The 22,060-nt window shown below is 39.9% G+C and overlaps 1 protein-coding gene across 1 annotated transcript; it reads left to right on the top strand.

The window, feature by feature from the left end:
- The first annotated feature begins 233 nt into the window (after window positions 1-233).
- LOC133121949 (H-2 class II histocompatibility antigen, A-U alpha chain-like) lies at window positions 234-13,602 on the top strand. Its single transcript, XM_061231543.1, has 5 exons — window positions 234-389; window positions 1,516-1,764; window positions 3,306-3,587; window positions 7,108-7,237; window positions 12,895-13,602. The coding sequence occupies exons 1-4, from the start codon at window positions 326-328 to the stop codon at window positions 7,230-7,232; spliced, it is 720 nt and encodes a 239-aa protein (XP_061087527.1). The 5' UTR covers window positions 234-325; the 3' UTR covers window positions 7,233-7,237; window positions 12,895-13,602.
- The last annotated feature ends 8,458 nt before the right edge of the window (window positions 13,603-22,060 follow it).

The following is a 22,060-nucleotide window of genomic DNA, read 5'->3' as shown; positions in this document are numbered from 1 at the left end:
GTGGAATTCTATAGTAAAACCAGAGCCATTTGTCAACCAAAAACTGTGGAGTTCCAGGAATATCATTTATACTTAGTAATACAGATAATCCATTGAAATAACACAGTGCAAATCTCTGTTCAAATGCGTTCAAAGAAATTAACTTCCCTAGCAACTGGCAGCCTTTTTTTTGATTGGTTATGTGTGAATAAAGAATGACACTACATGGGGGTCAGGCAGTAGTTTCACTTCACACATATGCTACTCTGTGTATACACAAGCTGCTGCACATTCACAAAAGACGCAGGACCAGAGCAGAGCCAGTCTGTGCTGTCTGAAGTTGAAAATGAACCACTCCATATTCACAGCTGTGCTGTTGGGAGCAGTCTATGTCCTTGCCCAAGTTGAGGGTAAGTGCTGTAACATTTAATTTTTAAATTAATTTTCAACTCAACTGTATGTGGATCAACTTCGTATGTGTATATCCATGGCTTCTCTCAAAATTCAAATGGGGCTCAAACCATGAGACACAAAATAACAATGAAAAGCTCCAGGTTCAGCAATGAAGAAACACCATGTATCCATACCCTGCAATTAAAATACTGCCTGTTTTAACTATGATGTCTTTGTGGGTCATTTAGAGCACTTATGTTTTGTGTTTGTACAAATGTGTAGCTTCATGTTTGTCTGGAGGATAAAGCCTGAAAAGCCTATGATGAATGTAAAGTAAAAGTGAATATAATGAGTTTAAATATATTATGATAAGCAATGTAACGGTAGACTGAATGCACTGTGAACAATAAATATGGTTTTAAATACGAGGTTGTAAGGAAATGTAAAAGGTTGAGCAAAATACCACCTGTGGTATGATTTTAGGGACCACAAACAGGCCACTTGCAGAAAACCTTAGGTATGAGTGAGAGTATAGGGAAATACTAATTTGGAGAGGTAAGGGTGGAGCAAGATAATGAAGAACTTGCATTGATGGACAGTTAGTAATGTGTTCACGATGTGATAGGAGCCTACCTGGCAGTTTAGTTTTAGACATACTGGCATTCATGGCGTGTTGCAGGAATCTAAGCAGGAGGAAATTATTGCATGTAAGAGAGTTTCAGCATCAATCAGACTGGGGGAGGAAGGACAAGCACCAAGGTGAAAGAATGCGGTTAGTTATATAGTTAAGGATTCTGAAAAAAACGATGTTATCAACAGCAAAACAGAAGGCTGGACTTTGGTGCAAGCAGCAATAATGCCGTGTTGCCAAATTTTAGCATCATGAAATTGATAGACATCCAATTTTGTATGATTTGAATACATGCTAGGAGTGTGTGAGGAGGAAGGGCAGCGGTGGATTTGGTGCTGACATATCTGAATACCATCAGCATATCAGTAAGAGTTTAAAACATGCTTATGGATGATGTGACAAAGAAGAAAGAGAAGGAGGGGGTCTAAGCATGTGATATGGATATTGGCATGCGCAAACAATCTCTGAAAATGCAAGGTTTACATTTTTAAAAAATATTTCTGTCTTTTTAGCTCATTTAGATGTCCAAGTTGTAGCCTGCCTGACCAATGACACTGCTCCAGAGACTGGGATGCAGTTGGATGGAGATGAGATATATCATGTCGACTTTAAAAACCAAAATGTCATTATTTCCCTGCCTGACTTTGCTGATGAGTTTACTTATCCCGGCAAGTATGAATGGGCAAAGGTGGATCATGCTACCTGCCTTAGAAACTTGGATGTGGCTGTCAAATCTGAAAATAACCCACCTGAGGCAATAGGTAAGAACTCATCAGTTCTGACACCAACAGAATTCATCATTGTTTGAATTGTAATTGTGTTGTGTGCACACAGCTAAAATAATACAAAATAAAGACATCTTATCATCTATAACTACAGTATGCTTTTGGATCAGTATGTCAAAATGGATGTTGGGTCAATGTCAAATGTCTCCATACATTCAATTTTTCAACTCCAAATCTTACACACAACAGACCTTACGACAAGACGAGGTGACTCATCACACTGCACCTTATATTTATCATCATATATTCCCATTTCAAAACTTAAACCATAAAAGCCCTATTTTGGAATGGAATGGTTATTTAACATTTTTTATTTGTTTATTTGTTATTTTATTCTGAGTACCATAATAAATGATGGAGCTCCTTTAAGTTAAGATTTGCTCGGATGTTCTAATGCATTATATTAAAATCAGGCAAATTAGGCAAAAATGCATAATACTTCAGACATTCCTGCCATGTAATATTTGATGGCCTACCCATTGTTAACTGCAAAATTCCAGCTTTCAGTTTGGCACACACTTCCTTCAGTGACACATTTAGTGTGAGAGGTTGATAACCATACAATATACAGTATAATTACCATCAAAAAGGAAAATACCCAATGCACTACAAGTCAGCAAAAAAAGGTGCTCAACAACCAGGACAAATGGACTATGAGAGTAGATTCCTTACCAGAACAACTTCACAGGGACAAGAGACAAAATAAGAGATGGTGGTGACAGAGCTCAGAGTAATACACTTTACATACACAATACATTGTTGAATAAAGACTTAACATCAATCACAAATTTACATCTCCAACTGTTAAGCTTGATGGACATGGTTAGTATGGTTATATAACTTTGCAAAGTTTTAAGAATGGACTCAATAAAGAACTATGTTTGAATGTGATGCTATAACTCTGCTTGTACTCTGCCTAGTTCTAAAAACATGTACCAATGTGTTTTATTTTTCCATGACTGTAAATCTGTATATTTTTTCTATTCAAACACCGAGAAAAAAATTACCCTGTCCATCAAGCTTAACAGTTGGAGATGTAAATTTGTGATTGATGTTAAGTCTTTATTCACAATGTATGTATTGCCCTTATATCCTAACGTATTTTCACATTAATGATTTAATTATTGGTTGGGACTCCCTATTGGGTGTTCCCTATTGTATGTCTCTATAAATTAAGCTCTCCATTTTCTGGCAAAGTTACTCTGATGAAGGCCACGTGCCGAAACGTCAACACGCCTGCCAATAAAGTGGTGACTCTGTAAAATAGCAGTGTTGCGCTTTTTCCTTACTTTTTCAAAAGTCTAACCTCAAAAAAAGCTGCACCGGCAAAAAACAACTCTATCAAGGTGTGCAGGCCCTCTCGGGCTTTCTGGAACCAGTTATTATTTAACACTGCAAAACCTGATGATTGAATGATTGACCGAATTGTTTTGGTGCCCATATTGATGACCAAATGATGATTGCTTACTGGGTTTGATTTGAAAATTGGGATATGACCTGGATTCATTATTCCACAGATCCTCCTGAGAGCACAGTCTATACAATGGAAGAAGTCGAGCTGGGGAAGAAGAACATCCTGATATGCTTCGTGAACAATTTCTTTCCCCCTCCTGTCAAAGTGACGTGGACCAAGAATAATGCTGAAGTGAAGGATGGAGTGACTCTAAGCCGCTACTATCCCAACCGGGATTTTACCTATCAACAGTTCTCCACTCTGAGCATCACTCCTGAGGAGGGGGATGTCTACTCCTGCACCGTGGAGCACAAGGGGCTTCAATATCCCCTAACCAAGATCTGGGGTAAGGATCCAGTGTAATGGAAAATTAGTGGTAGGATTTCTCAAGCAACACATTTTGGAATCTACTTGACAAAGTGCATATTGGTACACAACATTTATAACATAGTGAAACAGTCTGTATTGATCACTTCACACTTCAATTCCTGTTCCCTGTGATTAGTATATGTTCTCAGTATTACTACTATATGGTACATAAAACAGTTTCAGGGCCTCAATGGGTAAGTCTAATTATAGGTTTGTAAAAATGGATGCTGAGGCAATGGCATGCAGCGGTAAAAGGCCCAGAATGTCCTCCCAATGATTTATTTCCAAATCACCCATGAGAGTTATAACATGTACTTTCAGATGTTTTTGTGTGGGCGCAGGGGAGATGTGCATGTGGGGGGTGGTGGGTGGTTTGTACACGTGGTAGCCATGCAATTAACAATTTTTGGGGGAAAAGGGTCTGAACAAAAGCATTTTTAATTTACAAAGCATAATAATTTAAAGCAGTATATAAAACAATGAGAGAATGTGTACGTAAATTAACATAATTAAAGTGGTTAAAGAAGGTGCACCATGTTAGGAAAAGGCATTGTGCAGACGAAACTAATGAATAAAAAAACACATGACGTTAATACAAGCAAGCAAACAATAAGTTCTATGTTTCAATCGAATAGTGTGAGTTAAAGTCAGTTTTTTTAAATGGTTATGAGAAACGCCATGAGGTAACTATGTACCTGTTACAATAACTATATTACATTAATGGCATTTGGCAGATGCTCTTATCCAGAGTGACATACAGTTGATTAGTCTAAGCAGGAGACAATTCTCCCCTGGAGCAATGCAGAGTTTAGGGCCTTGCTCAAGGGCCCAACGGTGGATCTTATTGTGGCTACACCAGGGATCGAACCACTGACCTTGCAGGTCCCAGTCATGTGCCGTAACCACTACGCTACAACCCCCCCCCCCCATAATGTACATGTTATACTCTCACCTAGATTTGCTAATTGGCTTTATTCTGCCTTTAAATTGAACAATATTTTCCTGTGATTTGGATTCAGAATTGTTTATTGCGTAAAAAGATGCTGACGTTTCAGTCACCATGTCGGTCATTACGGTCATGTTGGTCAAGAAGCACCTGTGAGAAAGGTTGTCAGAATATGTGTGAGGCAAGCACCCTCTCTGCAAATGTATGAGAATAATGGGCCTCATGCAAGAACTTGTTCTTAAATTGCTAGTACAAATGATTTAAGAGAACTTGACAGATTCACCCATTTTATCATATTTAGAATTTGTTCTTAGGTAGGAACATAATTTACAAGTGGTCCCGACTTGTCGTACGAATCATGCAAACAACACATTCCATTCATTTTCTATGGAGAGGTTGGAGGTGCGTGTCAGCGTAGCTCGTCTGTCTCATAGAAGTCAGATCAAATTATTTCTTGCCTCAAATGTTTTCAGAAACGTATTTTAATGGGCTGTTTAAGAGGAATAAGATAACGTTTATCAACAGTCTGCCATATTGTTATTTTGCCAAAACCAATTAAGTCCTTTGTTCTTGTTAAACCAATTGGCCATTAACCGATGGAACCCACTGAAAATACTGTATTATAAATATTCATTATATGAAAATGTTTTTTCATGAGACTGAATGTGTAATTAATGCCACCAGTGTGTCTCCACCTATTTTCTTGCATGTACTTCAGTCCTCTGTCAACAAGAGGTCAATAGCCATTTAGTCATGCAACGTGCCAAACAACCAATCCAATCCTGTACGTCAAGTAATTACTTGTAATGAAGCACAGATGATATTGAGAGATGTTTACAAGTGACAGTTACATACAGCTGAATTCAGTCTGATTATGTAGGACTGTGGGCCTGCTGCGACAGTATTTTGAAATACAGGAGATGTTACTTCTAAGTGGAAGATGCTCCCAGTTATATCACTTAATATGCACAGAACTAAATTAATTTATATATATACAGTCCCCTCCAAAGGTATTGGAACAGCAAGGCCTTTGTTTCTGCAATATACAATATATAAGATTTCAGAATTTCAGCTTTTATTTCCTGGTATTTACACCTCGATGTGTTAAACTACTTATACATAGAACCTTTGGTAGGATCACAGACTATTCTACAAAGAAAGTAAAATAACCATGACCGAGTTGAGTTTGCTTTTATATATATATATATATATATATATATATATATATAAACCCACAACAACGTAACAGAAAATGTTATTTTCTAGTGAGTGGTTAAAATATAAAGACCTGTAAAATACGGACGTACTGATATAAGACACGGAAAGACATGGGTCCTCCTAAACCACGGGCCCCAGTGCAGCTGGGTGCACCGCCTATGTCACTGCCACTGAAACAGACACACTTTGGAGTGCCACTGCTAAGGGTCTGAATACTTCTGTAAATGAGATTTCAATTTTTGATTTTTAAAAGACTGTGGCCAGACAGTCATGATATTTTGTCTTTCGTGTCTTTCAGCCAGAGGGTTTTCAAGGATTATGTTTACAGCAGCAGTCCCCTGTTCAGCTGTAAATGTTGCTTCTCTGCCACAAGTTTATGGTCTTCTCCCAACCCTATATTGTTCAGTAAAACCAGAAATCCATGATAGTAGTTATATGTCATGTGAACACAAGGTGAATGCAATCTATATGTACAACAGTTGATGTATGTGGTACAGTATACTGTAAATAGTTCATTGCTCTGTGGTTACAGTCGTAGTTACCAGCTCTCCCTCTATAAGACATGTATAATTGATGCAACTGTTGATCTGCTCAGATTTGGTTGTAATCCTCATGCCACGTCAACCATTGTTAGCTCACTGTTGATTAAATTATCCACAAATGTTCATCTTATTTAACCCTCCTATTATGTTTGGGGTCAATTTTGACATCTCTTAAAAATCAGACCTTGTTTCATTTTGATACCTTAGGCCCTAAAAGGCCCTCGTCGAGCTCTCCCACCTTACATTCGCCCACCCTTATCCCTACCCTCACGTCTGCTTCTCCTACTCCCTCTGCTTCCATTTTCTTTTTTGATATAGGTGGCCAACCTGGTGTGTCTGAACTTCACTTGTGCATGGGAGCTACCTATGTACTGTAATACTTGTGTTTGTGTGCCTTTTACTCATGTGGAGAAAATAATAGCATGTACAGGTGCCTTTTAATCGCAAGGAAGGTCTCATTTTTGTCCTTGCATGATTTGTTGCTGATTTGCTGCTATGTTCATCACTAGGACCCAGACATCACTAGCAATTTTCATTCATGTGTATAGCTGCATGCAGTGAGATGGAGTCATGAATGACCCCATTTTGCCCTGATCTAGATCTGTTGTGGCTGACATAGTGCTCTAATCATTAAGAATATATTAACACAAATGTGTATTTGGAAATTTGGAAACGTATTAAAATTGGTTTGCTTGAAAGGCTCTCTATATACAGTGATTGCTGTTAGAAAATGAACATTGAAGTTATTCATAGATGCATTTTGCCTGAATGAAAGTCCTTTCTTCACACAGAGCCTGAAGCCAACACTGAATCAGACATGGGAGCAACAGTGTTCTGTGGAATCGGACTGACCCTGGGTCTGCTGGGAGTGGGAGTTGGAACTTTTTTCCTCATAAAAGGAAATAACTGCAACTAAAAGAGGTAGTATATTGTATGCACCAAACATTGACATAAATCCAGGTTTTATGGTAAATACATATGTGACTAGTGTGTCTAATAAACACTTAGTACCTGCAGTAGCTTTATTTATGTTCAGTCTGGGTCATGTGGTATTCTCCATCAGATTTTGTTTTTATATAATGTGTTCTGAAAGATATAAAAATGGGAACACGATAAATCTCTCAATAGCACTTACAGTGGGCTTGAGAATTATTGGCAACCACAGTAAACACAAAACGTGCTGTAAACAAAAAAAATAATACAATTATTGACATAAGCTTTATTTTCCAACATGTGTAAAGTAGTGCACTTTATTAATGATCAACCAAATGGAATGGAATGGGATCAATCAAAGTCTTAAATTTTTTTAGATAAAAAAATATTTCCCCAAAAACAACTTCCATAATTATTGACCAAATTTATTCAGGCGACACTGAGAAAAAAAGCTTCCTGTTGGCTGAGGTCAGCATGTGGTCCATCTGACTGTGCCATCACAAATTAGACTGGATGGTGACCCCCAGGACTTTGACTGTGTCACAGGCTTCCAGTATGTTCTGGTCAATAGAAAGAGTCAGCAGGGCTGGTGTATGTCTCATGCTAGTGACATGTAAAACTTTACATTTCCTTGCGCTGAGTTTCATTTTGTGCTCCTCCACCCTGATATCAAGACCATTCAGGGCCTATTGGAGAGTACACGGTAGTTGGGATGTCCAGGTCTGGGCCCAAGTCATATCATCCACATAAATATTTTTAGTGGTCTGTTCCGTCCTGGAGGGCACTGTTAATCAATGCTAGGAAGATGCTCAATGCTATAGGCCCTAGTACGGTTCTCTGAGCAACTCCACATGTGGGATATTCCCAATCCCAACAGCAGATACTGTGGCTAAAATGCTAGATGCATGCAATAAAACAACAGGTCCACCAAGATAGCCGTTTAATGTTACAGTGGACCAACCGTTGGATTAACTAACATGAAGGACCAGAAACAGAGGTGTTGAGTAGTTAAACACAGGCAAAGAATGGTTAGGCATTAAGGATTTTCAGCTGTCCTCACACATTAAAGTGTGTTCAGAACATTCCGATCACAGGTAATCTGACCAGAAAAATCAAACAAGCAAGCTCACTAGCTAGCTACGTTAACATTACAACTTCAACAAACAAATCAAGCCAATGCCAATCGCCCACATGTTCAGCACAAAATCGTGGCCGCATCCTCCGTCCTTACAAATAACTTAGGCATTTTTAATCCTAGATCATTTTTCTAAAGTTAGCTCTGTATCGTAGCTTGTTTGAAGCTCATGGCTGTGTGTTGACAATGGGTCATGTCTTCCACAAGAGAGAAGTGAGAAGTGAGACACCTCGCTATAAAGAAACAAAAGTAAAGCAGCTGTCAGCCTTGGAAACAGCCTGAGCCAATCATTTGAATTACAAGCGAAACCTCAGTACTTCCACCTTAAACTCAGCCTACCGCTCCTTACTTGACAAAGGTAGCCATTAACACAAGACGAAAAATAAACTTGGTGGACGAACAGCTTATGAGTGTAAGCGTGCAGCAAAAGGGTGCAATAAACTCCCACCCTAACACTTGGCCTAGACAGAAGGAAGATTCTGACAGGGTCTCAATTCCCAGATCAATTCCCAGAGGAATCCTGTCCTCCAACTGTCACATGTCTTACATTTGTGCACCAAAAGTAACATGTGAACGTGAAGGTGAGGCGGACCGTCCTCATTCCCTTAAGATGATGAAGGATTGATGATACATGATCCAATATCCTCACGGGTAAATGATACTACTCCGTCCACACCTGACATTTGTGCACAAACAAAAATAAAAGACTAACAGTGCCAAAGCTCAATGAAGAAGTAAGCAGCAGGCTTATGTAGATCTGGTAAACCTTTTCCCCGATTACCGAATCCTCATGCAATCAGTGATTATCCACTGCACGAGGGAGACCTGAATGTGACAGCACCCTCTAGCAGCTCTAAGAGGTTATGCCCACTTAGCAAGGCAAACCATGACAGCCAAGAACAGAAAGCTGAGGCTGCAGTGGGCACAGGCTCACCAAAACTGGACAGTTGAAGACTGGAAAAACATAGCCTGATCTGATGAATCTTGATTTCTGCTGAGGCATACAGATGGCAGGGTCAGAATTTGGCACCAACAGCATGAATCCATGGACCCAACCTGCCTTGTGTCAACAGTCCAGGCTGGTGGTGGTGGTGTAATGATGTGGGGAATATTTACTTGGCACACTGGGTCCATTAATTCCAATCAATCATCCCATGAATGACAATGGCCTATTTGAGTATTGTTGCTGACCATGTGCATCCCTGCCAACACCAAGGCCCTGCTGTGTAAAGCGCTTGTCCTTAGGATCAACCTCTCCATGCCAGTAACCACTAGCTGGGTAAAGACTGGAAAACCAACAGGCATTAGTTTGGCTATCCAAAGCATCATCAATTCTAGGGCGGGGATATGCATCCATTCTAGTCTCATCATTTAATTTTCAATGATCTACTCAAAAGATCAGGGCTCAACATTAACGGTTACCCTTGGCAACCATTTTGAGGCCTCTGGCTGCCTTCTTTGGGAATCGCTTTTTCCTGTTATTTATATATAACAATATATACTCAGTGACCACTTTATTAGGAAGACCTGTACTCCAGCTAGTTAATGAAAATATTGAATCAACCAATCATGTTGCAGAAACTAAATCCATAGAGGTACAGCTGTTTTTCAAACCAAATGTCAGAATGGAGAAGAAATGCAATCTAAGTGATTTGATTGTTGGTGGAATGATTGTTGGTGCCAGACAGGGTGTTTTTAGTATCTCAGGAATTGCTGATCTCCTGCGATTTTCATGAACCAGAGAGTTTGCAGAGAACTGCGAAAATCAAAAAACATCCAGCAGTTCTGCGAGCAAGGCGGCACTGATGGTGCAGTGGGTAGCACTGCCGCCTCACAGCAAGGTTCGAATCCCCGTCGGCTGGGGCCTCTCTGTGTGGAGTTTGCATGTTCTCCCCGTGTTTGTGTGGGTTTCCCCCGGGTACTCCGGTTTCCTCCCACAGTCCAAAGACATGCAGGTTAGGCTGATTGGAGAGTCTAAATTGCCCATGTGAATGGTGTGTGTGCCCTGCGATGGACTGGCGACCTATCCAGGGTGTATTCCTGCCTTTCGCCCAATGTATGCTGCAATAGGCTCCAGCCCCCCTGCGACCCTGTTCAGGATAAGCGGGTTAGGATAATGAATGAATGAATGAATGAGTTCTGCGTGCAAAAACAGGTTGTTAATGAGAGAGGTCAGAGGAAAAGGGCCAGACTGGTCAAAGCTGACAGGAAGGTGACAGTAATGCAAATAACCACACATTACAACAGTGGTATGCAGAAGAGCATCTCTGAACAAACAACACATCAAACCTCGAAGAGGATAGGCTACAGCAGACCAATAAGTCTAAAAAAAATAAGTATCAAAATACCTTACAAAGTGGTCACTGAGTGTATAAAGACATACCAAACTGGAAAATCCTATTTTAATAAACTGTCAACATATTATTTTGTTGCCTCTGTAAAGTTACTCTGAACTAGCCAACATGCGTGTGCAGCAAGATATGTAGTTGCACTTACCGTTCTGTAGCCACTTTCGACACAAATGCGCAACCAGCTTGCTGTACGTTATTGCAACGGTGAAACAAACAAAATTTACTGTTGAATAAAAAAAGTCAAACAACAACCCATTGACATCATAAAATGATCCACACGATAGTACTGATACAGGCACAGCCAAAGCTGAACGAAGAAAAGCAGACCTTTGTCAAAGCTTGGAAGGCGAAGTATATCCTCACATCTTTGATAGGGATGGGAAATTATACTGCAAGCCATGTACAGCATACATCTCCATCAGTGAGAAAAGGCTAAATTATCATGTAGGCACATAAGAATAGCCTACAGCTTGTGGTGTGAGAGAGTGACGTAATAATTTCTCCCTAATTCATCCACAAAGTATTACTGTCTTGTCCTAATAACACAATAACTTAATGAAAATCGGGACATGGGGAGGCATTAGATGATAAAAAACATTGTTTGCCACAAAATGTTCTTGCAGTAAAAAATATTCACTTTGTATTTTGAATGCAATTCTACCATTACTTTACATTTAAAACAGGTCTGAATGACCTATACTGGAGCCAGCCGCAGTGGGGCTAGTGAGCACTGTCTCTCAGCATGACCAGGAAATGATCTTCAAAAAAGAATCCCGGAAAGCACGCCTTCGGTCAACCTAAGCATTGAAGCACCAGGAAGTATGGCTGCTGAGTGCAAAAGAGGTTTTAATTAAAATATTCTGATTTAACATTTTTGTTGGATAAAAACATTTGATCACAAAAAAGGAAGGGAGTTTCAAGCCTTTAAGCAGTAGTTCCCAAACTCGGTCCTGGGCCCCCTGTGTATGTTGGTTTTATTGATATTTTAAGAAAAAGTTAAAAGAGATAAGAGATTGTTCTTGTATCCCTATATGAAATGTTCTTCAGTGATTTAATCTATGAGTGAACCAGTTGTGGTGTATACAGCCAATTAGTTGATTTTGCCAGGGTAATTTTTTTAAACAAAAACCTTTACAAACATGGCCTTCAGGACTAGAATTGCCAACCCCTGGGCAAAGCTTATGTATCTCACATTTACCATCTCACGCGAAATCGCAAAAACATTGGAATGACACAAAATGCCTTTGGACTGCAATATATGTTCTGCAATATTGTGAGCATAAGAATGAATGGTAAGGGGTCTGCTTTTCAGCAAACTGTAATCTCACCTTTCTGTACTTCAGTCATATTAGCAGTTTGCATCTTGAAGTGTACCCTCTGTAATTCTGCTGGTGTCTTCCACATATGTTAGAATTTGACACATCTACACCTGCATCCAGGAGAGTGCTTTTGTTCTTCTTCTGTTGAGAGCTGACAGTCTACACTTCAACCTCATTGTCACTGTATCCTTTCAAACTCAAAGTGCTAGAGTACAGAACCTAAATGACTACAAATGTGTCGCTGTCCAATGAATTACGGTGGTCACTGTACATGTACATGTACATGAATACTTACACCTATGCACACATATATTCTTGTTGCCTTTCTATGAATCAGATTTGCAGCATATTTCATGTATTGGACACACATGTAATAGATATATTGGCAAAAGAAAATGTCCCTAGTGACCCACCTCATATGCACAACACCCACTGAACTTCTGAACTTCTCTATTGCCCTATTTCTCAATGCCCAACATGTTTGTATTATTATCAGTCAGGTGTATACCTTTTCTTTTTCCTTTTTTGCTTTCCAAAATAGGAGAGGGGAGAGAGGGCTTCAACTGTCTTGCCCTGCTCCAGTAATAATTCATCATAATGAATGAATAATTATACATAGTATTGTGTTCATTATAACCTGCTCTAAATTTGTCCAATGTGAAAATAACTGGATAAAAGAATCAGAGCATCACCACAGATTGATGTAAGAATTACCACATGACACCACTTGCTAAAAACATCTTCTGCAAATTTACTGTAAGTTAAATGTAAAATTACACACTGGTTGGTTCATATGAATTATGATATGTCCTTAAATAATATTATTTTCATTTTGTCCAGATCTTCATGAGGACTCAAGGCCAAGGCATGAAGAAGACGTAGCTATTACTCATGATCAGGGTGTTAAAATAAATGTCCTTTATGTTGTAAATACAGATTTCAATATTAATTGCGATTTAGAAATACAACCAGTACACTGAATAATTCAGAAAGTATCTGTTTTGCTCTTTTTTTTATGACAAAACTAAAACTACAAAAACAAGGAAAAAAACTTATTACAGCAGACATTGGCCCTGCGTATAAAGTGGTCTATGAATCCAGTAAGATCCAGTAATGAACTGTATCTGCACCAATTTCTTCTAAACTATTCCCATCATAGTGTATCAATATGTAATTAGAGATACATTTTTGAGGGAATTCCTAATTGTGGATACATAATACGCTTGTACAAACAGTGAAAGTGCAGTTAACCCTTTTAGTGCCAAGACTGCCTTATGGCACTGAGGCTTAACTAGTGTAAAGCTATACTATTTTTTCAGCTCCTGTAAAAACTCAACTACAGTCTCAACTTTCTCAACCTTTTGGGTGGAGCCACTTCATATTGGTCTTGGGACTGAAAGGATTAATCCGTTTTTTACTTGGTGGCTTATACATTATTTTTGGCAGCACTTCAATAAGGTTTTGCAAATTAGCCATAAACCAATCTATTTGTAAATGATAGATGGTATATTTCTTACTGTTAAATCATAAATAAAGTTTACAACCATGGACATTGTCATGTTATTGGATCTTAGCTTTGACTGATCTAGGGTGATTTGTCTAAAGCCGCTCAGATTACTCCTAAGGATAGTCTCAAAGTTTGACTCAGGAGTTAAAAAAGATTCTCACGAAAAAGTAGGACCTAAGTGCTACGAATAATGCGCTAAGACCATCTTTCAGCAAAGAGTAACCAGAATTCGTAGGTGCTCAGTTAGATCTCAATTTAATTCACAGCCCATTCAGGTGCCGTATCTACAATGATGGCACCCAGGACACAGCCAATAGCAAGCCTTCATAGAACGGCCTGTTGCATGAACTGGAACAATTAGCAATCTGCTCCTGCCTCCATTCAGTTCATATTAACCCTCCTGTTATGTTAAGAGTTTATGATAGGACTGAAAAACAGTTTGTCAAGTATAAATTACAAAGTACCATTTAGGGGTAAATATTTACTGCATAGTGGCACTGCTATAGGGCAATTCTGTGTTAACTCAAATTTTTTTGTGTGGTTGTAGGCAATGATGAGGAATAGAAATCTAAAAAAATTGAGTTTATTCTTTTTGTGCTACAGCCTTCTTTTTTTTTTCTTTTTTTTATATAGCGCCTTTATCCAAAGCGCTGTGCAATTGATGCTTCTCATTCACCCATTCATACACACACTCACACACCAACGGCGATTGGCTGCCATGCAAGGTAACAGATGCAGGCTCACGTACTCACCACTGCACTCTGTATCAATCTTTAGGATGGTCCTCTCTGTATCAAAGGAGACAGTCGCACATGCTGATGCTATTTTGAAGTCTCTGCTAGGCAAACTACCTTTATACATTTCCAGACTTCTGTCCTTTTATACCTGTACTTTTAACACCAGGCGAGCAGCTAATAAGATGCTTTTGGATGTTCCCTTGGTGCAGTCAGAGTTTGGCAAGACTGCATTCTCTTACTACGCCCCTTCCTTGTGGAATAAGCTGCAACAACAAATTAGTCTAGAGGCACTCCCTACTATTAGTGCCTTTAAGGTTATGCTACAGAGAGCCCTACAGGAAACATGTAATTGCTTTACCTGATGCTGACTCGATTATGCTTTTTTTAAATGCACTTGTAGCCTACTGCGTCTGTGTTTGACTTATGTCAACCCTCCGACTGCCAGATGACTGCTCTTACTGCCTGAGCCATGTCGCCCCTTCTAAAATTTAGATGGCCATGACTTAAAAAATGCCAAGTTACATGAAATCTGAAATGTTTATCTTCATCATCATCATCTTCTGGTGTCAAAAAACATATTCATTTTGAAGATAGTGGGCCTTAGATATCCATCCATCCATCCATTATCTTAACCCGCTTATCCTGAACAGGGTCGCAGGGGGGCTGGAGCCTATCCCAGCATACATTGGGCGAAAGGCAGGAATACACCCTGGACAGGTCGCCAGTCCATCGCAGGGCACACACACCATTCACTCACACATTCATACCTACGGGCAATTTAGACTCTCCAATCAGCCTAACCTGCATGTCTTTGGACTGTGGGAGGAAACCGGAGTACCCGGAGGAAACCCACGCAGACACGGGGAGAACATGCAAACTCCGCACAGAGAGGCCCCGGCCGACGGGGATTCGAACCCAGGACCTCCTTGCTGTGAGGCGGCAGTGCTACCCACTGCACCATCCGTGCCGCCGGGGCCTTAGATATGATATTCATTATTCTGACACCATTTTCAAGGGGTCATATCTCAAAAAGTAAACATATTTTTTGTCTATGTAAGTGTTATGAGAGACTGTGCTCCCATAAAAAAATTATAATACATCAGGTGATTGACAAGGGTATACTACATATACTAGCTCATGAAAAATGCAATTAAGTTAGTCTTGGCATGAATTGAAATGGGGTGTTAGAAGTGTGCCACCATCCTCAACTTTGGATATGTTGAAGATTGAATTTCATGAAAGAAATTGCTAGGTATAAGTATAAGGCCTCAGTGGTTGAGGTGGTCTGCAAGCAAGAGACATCATTTTCATAAATGCTCATTGTTCCACTATATTCTATAATTAATTGTTATATTGTTGTTGGATTTGAAAATAAATTCAATAAAATAAAAAAATAAATACTGTAATAACATTCTGAATACTTAATAGGCAATTAAATGCATTCACTATCCTTATGTATTGGGGCTTTATGGGACTAAGTCATTTATAAATGACAATTACCTAAAAAAGGTCAAAGGTTAAACTTGAAAAAAATAATTGTAGAATTGATGTTAAGGTGAAATATAAAATAAAAAAAACAATTTTTCAAAGTGCTATTTCATAGTGTGCGTATACCATAGAGGGTGAACATTGACATTTTCAAATGGATGCTGCTCATCATATCACCCCTAATTGTTAAGAGCTGTAGCACATAATAAACGTGGTATGTTAAGACAATAATGGAGAAATTCAACAAGGCGAAAATTTACTTCAAGAAGTCATACTTCAAGCAGAGCAAGTATTAAAACAGAAGAATGTAATAAGACAAAAAATACATGGCAAGAAATCTTGCAATCTATGAATTCCTCCTTCCCTTCCACAAAACAAACTCCAGATGAATGTAGGTAGGGGGAGATGATGCGTGTGTGGTCAAAGCTCCGTGAAGCTAGCAACAATTACACTTTCTGTACAGAACTTCCAGTCTAAACGTCCTGTGATTTTTCGTAAAAATAAAAGCTGCAGAGTAACATTAAATAATTAGAACATAGTTACGTTTTCCGTGCTTTCTGACATAATTACCATTGTTTAAATGCATTTCTTATACAACTTATTAAAGTCAGCAAGCAACTAGCTTGCTATTTGACAAGTTACTATGATGTAGGCCGAGCATAAATGGCTTTACACTGGACTCAATACCCGCCTCCTCAGATTGTATTTGTGATCCCGGAATTAATTGTTAGGTCATAAGTCTTTCTATTTGATATACCGTGTCACGTTTCAGGTCTGTCTTGCCATGTTTTATGTTTATTCATTTTGTCTTAGTACGATTATATTACCTTGTTATGTTGAGTGGTTATCGTCTTAGTTTCGTTTAGTGTTATATTTTGATTTATGTTTATTGTTACGTAGACTGGTTACTGTTTAAACATACACTTTTACATGTCTTTCCGCAAACCTTGCGTTCCGCCTTTTCTCTCTCACTCTCTCTCTCTCACTAATTCACATTCACTAATTCACACCCTAATTGTTTCCATCCATCCATCCATCCATTATCTGAACCTGCTTATCCTGAACAGGGTCGCAGGGGGGCTGGAGCCTATCCCAGCATACATTGGGCGAAAGGCAGGAATACACCCTGGACAGGTCGCCAGTCCATCGCAGGGCGCACACACCATTCACTCACACACTCATACCTACGGGCAATTTAGACTCTCCAATCAGCCTAACCTGCATGTCTTTGGACTGTGGGAGGAAACCAGAGTACCCGGAGGAAACACACGCAGACACGGGGAGAACATGCAAACTCCGCACAGAGAGGCCCCGGCCGACGGGGATTCGAACCCAGGACCTCCTTGCTGTGAGGCGGCAGTGCTACCCACTGCACCATCCGTGCCGCCCCTAATTGTTTCCATTTGTCTATTTACTAAAACTACTAACGCTAGATCAGGATTGGGTAGAACTAACAAACTAATCATGTGTTCATGTTACCTTACGTTTCTTGTGCATGTCATTTACTAATTTACTAATGCTAGGGCAGGATAGGTTTATTACTAATGATTACTAATTACCTTGTTAAACTTGTCATCCATCGCACCTGTTTTTCATTTCCTTGCTGCTCTCTAAACTAATTGTCTACACCTGTCTACACCCAAATTTATAGCCCAGTCGCACTACTGTTCTTCGCGAAATTGTCTGCCTCTTGTTTATCAACGCAACTCTTGAGCATTTACTATTATTGATTACACGTCACGATCCAAGCCTGTTTACCGACCACCGATTATTGATTTCTGTTTTGTTGACCATCGTTTGTTTTTTTACCACGTCCTCGCCTACCGATTTTGTACCTTTGCCTCGCTGTTTGTTTTATGGTTTCGACTTCTGCTTCGCCTTCGACCACGACCCTGCCTGCCGTCCGCCTGTACTTCTGCCTCGCTGACAGCTCTCCTGCTACCGGACCTCCCTGCACGCCTACCGACTACGAGTTCGCCTCTTCCCTCGGCACCATGCTTTTTGTTTGTTTACTGTTTGTTTGGCTGGATCTTTGTGTATGGACTTTGCTTGTTTTGACCACTCTCCTGGGATTCGTCCCGAATAAAGCCCTGACGGGACTTTATCTACCCATTGTTTCTGAGTCGTGCATTTTGGGTCCAACCCCCACGCACACATCTCAATACCGTACCATTTTAGGGGTATTTTAACAGCGACGTATAGACTGAGACTAGCCATGTTAGAAGCATTTTGGCTATTGTATTACTTGCATTATACTACCTTTTTTTTATAGTATACCATTGACTATTTATTGGCTCTTGATTAGTGGGTTCAGTTGTCTCACTCATCACTCAGCTTGTCACTATGCAGCTGTAGATACCTCCTGGCAGGGAGACTTTTTAAACCCCCAGTCTCCAAAGTCCCTGTTAATACCTGTTTCTCTCTTCCAACGCCAATTTTTCCCTCTCCGTAGTGCCAGTGGGGCTCTTGCCCCGAATCCCAGATGCTGATCTTGAATCTGTTGTCTGGTCTCCCTTTTGGTGCTGTCTACTACCCTGCCATCACTGCCTCTTGCTCCTCACGATCGCCACCTAGACCCACCCACCGTCTGAGTCGCCACCTCAGGACCGTTGCCTAATTGAAGCTAATTTCATTAATGTGAACAATGACTGATTGATTCTTTCTATCTGCCATCAGGGAATTTTTCCTTGTCATTATATGGGGATTAAACCAGGGTTTTTGTGAAGTATATATGACAATAGTTTGAGAAATGTGCTATACAAATACATTTTGATTATGTATTGGAACACTGTGTTTTGCACTCTAGTGATTTGTTCATGTGTTAATGTCGTCTCATATGCATGTACGTATCTTTGCTTTGAAATTTGGTCCAAATGAGAGCATCTGCCGAATGGCAACATCTAAGTATCTAGACTTATACACTTCTGTAACTTGATGGGCCTTGAGTGGATAACCGAAATGTCCAGCTAATAAAAGCTTGTAGAGAAAACACTGAATTGCGTGATTTAATAAAAAAAAATATTTTAATCTGACTGGTGTGATCTGTCAATCTTCATACAAATACTGTAGTACATTGTGTACAGTATATATAGATATATTGTCACCAATAAAACCTGATGGTAAATGTATAATCAAAAATTGGTTTAACATGATTACCAATACAATATCAGATTTTAGCATAGCCCACAAAGTGTTTTTTTTCTTTTTACAGAAAGCTGACACCCTTTTAATTTATGCATATGATTCCACCCCTCTGCAAAATCTTGACAGGATCATGCATGCTGTTCACATATCACGACAAACAGCAGTAAGTATCAACATGCTGGATTTAGAAAGCATAAATGTCCACGTATCTAAGCTAATTATCAGTCATACAGTTTGCCTCACAGTAGACTGCATGATAAAACACACCCCATTAAAAAAATGAAATGATTGCTTTTAAATATTTCCACAATTCGTTTTTTTTCTCCATATTAAATGCATTGTCGCGGTTGTATCAAGGTGAACTACATTTTGGTGTCATTTTCGTATTTAGTGCCATGGGATGTATTACAGGGAATTGTAGTTCTATAGCAAATGCCTTCGCTATAATTGTCCAGTACTGGCTTATTAATTACTTGACAATCGTATTCATTTTCATGGCTGCTACCATTAGTTCAGATACACACTATGTACTTATGTAATTTGGCAGAGATTACCTCTTTTAGTTTCTTTTACAGAGCATTAATGGTATAATAGGTAATTTCAGACTTCTAACAGCCAAGAGAGGAATAGCAGGAACAAACACCTTCTAACCACAATGCTGTTTATCCCTCCCCCTTCTCTGTAAATGGTAAATGGTTGGCATTTATATAGCGCCTTTATCCAAAGCGGTGTACAATTGATGCTTCTCATTCACCCATTCATACACACACTCTCACACCGACGGCAATTGGCTGCCATGCAAGGCACTGACCTGACTGGGGTCATCCCTATGTTCCCACAGCCCTATGTTCCCACATTTCTAAGATTTAATTTTTTTTCAAAATTAAATGTTTATTATTGATCGTGTAAACTGAACTTTATATATTTAGATGTCAAAATAGTCCTCAAAGGACAGCACTTGCAAATTTTTTTTTCTTATTTCTCTTGTTTGCTTGTTCATTAAAAACGTATAGATAATTGAACGTGTACTGTGTCTAAATTGCACAAACATACACTGGATTTCTTCAGGTCCCATGCAAGCAGCCTGCTGAGTGTGAAGTGAACTGAACATAGGGCTGTGGGAACATAGAGCTGTGGGAAAATAGACACGCTCCCCACTGACAAGCTCGTCAGGAGCATTTGGGGGTTAGGTGTCTTGCTCAGGGACACTTCGACACAGCCCGGGTGGGGGATCAAACTGGCAACCCTCCGACTGCCAGACAACTGCTCTTACTGCCTGAGCCATGTAAACACGCTGACATTGAAAAGCCATTGGCTGTGGCAATTAAAACCAATTTTTAACCAATGAGATTGAATTATTGTACAGTTATACAATCTTAGACAATGAGTGTCGGGCTGTCAACTGTATATTTTGAAACGTGAATTTAAGGACTATAAACACAGGCAGAGGGTGAGTCAACATGTCAGTGAGCCTTTTTCAATGATAGGAAGGGATTTATAATGATCTTGCAACAATGTTTTAACAGAAAAATCTTACCTATCGTACCTTCTTTCAACTATTTAAGTCCTCAGTTCCATCAGTTTGGTTGTTGATTCAAAGAGAATATTTGATTGAATCCTCAGCAGCCTGCCCAGCGGTACACATTGTTTGAAGTAGACCACCATATTTAGAGTACCCATAGTAGGTATTAATGCATTGTGTGTTGGAAGCCTTGTCAGTGCATACGTCAAAATAATGGCCTCGGTGCTTGTGGGAATTTCCTGTCTTTTTTGGCTTTTGCCAATCATTATGACATTATCTCTCACTTTAAACATAATTTTTGGCTTTAATATATATATCTCAAAGGTTGAATCAGACTTACTCCCACTGCTTTCGACAGAACTGTAATTGTCAGGAATGGTTACAGTTACAGCAATGGCCTATAGCCAAAGCAAAGAATGTATCTTCTTTCTGGATGAATCATATTTGCTCTAATGTGTGTATATATTTTTGTTATTAGGCAAAAACCTAAAAGGATTGTTCCCGGGTCTCCCCAACCTCACATGGACGCTGCCAGATGATGGAAAGTTTACGTGGCTTGTTACCGGCAATGCATTCTAGTATGCATTCTAGGCAAAGTATTTCTAGGCCATCTCTTCTCTCAATTGGAGCACTGTCAGTTAAAAGTCCATGTGAATTAACAATGCCACAGTTCTGTGCAAAATGTGCCTCCTTTTTGTGTTAGTCTTTTACAATATAACATCTGATTACAATGTTACATTGTACATCACAGGTCTCTTCCCCTTATCTCCGCCTGCCTGAGAGACATCCAGAGCTGGATGGACAACCACCATCTAAAGCTCAACCCAGGTAAGACAGAGTTTCTCTTCATCCCTGCTCTAACTTCTCCCTTCTCTGATTTTTCCTTTTCACTTTGGGACACCGCAGTGTCCTCATCCCGCAGTGCAAGGAACATCGGAGTGGTGATGGACAACAGGCTGTCCCTCTCCTAGAATATCGCAGCTGCGACCCGGGTATGTAGGTTCTTCCTGTACAACATCCAGAGAATCCGACCCTTCCTCACCACCTACCCAACTCAGCTCCTTGTCCAAGGAAAGGTACTGTCCCACCTGGACTACTGCAAATCTCTGCTGGCTGGCCTTCTGGGATCTGCTGTCAGACCCCTACAACTGATCCAGAACACTGCGGCTCATCTGGTATTCAATGTCCCCAGAAACTCTCACAGCACCCCCCTGCTCACTGACCTCCACTGGCTGCCTGTTATAGGTCTCAAATTTAACACATTGGTGCTTGCATAGCAGGTAGTTAAGGGACCAACCCGAGCATACATCCAAAAGGTAATCAGACCCTACACACCTGCCAGACCTCTCCGTTCTGCTACCTCTGGAGACCTAGCACGTCCCCCTCGTTGCACCTGCACTTCTCAGTCATGACTGCTGTCTGGCCCTACAGTGGGGGAATTACCTTCATGTGGACATCAGAACAGAGTCTTTAACCACTTTCAAGCACAGACTGAAAACTAACCTTTTCAGACTGCAGCTTTCCCTCCCTATCTCACTGTTATAATTAGCTGTGTATGCTAAGTATATGCTATAGATTATAATTGCACTTGTGTATTATTTTAGTCTT

The sequence above is a fragment of the Conger conger genome, chromosome 1 (genome assembly GCF_963514075.1).
Source record: "Conger conger chromosome 1, fConCon1.1, whole genome shotgun sequence".
NCBI classification, from domain to species: Eukaryota; Metazoa; Chordata; class Actinopteri; order Anguilliformes; family Congridae; genus Conger; species Conger conger.
Note: the sequence above shows the minus strand (reverse complement) of the source record. Positions and strands in the feature narration are given on the sequence as shown.

Bases quoted from the DNA above. Each gene is read 5' to 3' on its own strand.
- LOC133121949 (XM_061231543.1), top strand. From the start codon at position 326: ATGAACCACTCCATATTCACAGCTGTGCTGTTGGGAGCAGTCTATGTC. The intron at 1,765-3,305 runs GTAAGAACTCAT...ATTATTCCACAG, and splicing joins TAACCCACCTGAGGCAATAG to ATCCTCCTGAGAGCACAGTC. The intron at 3,588-7,107 runs GTAAGGATCCAG...TTCTTCACACAG, and splicing joins TCCCCTAACCAAGATCTGGG to AGCCTGAAGCCAACACTGAA.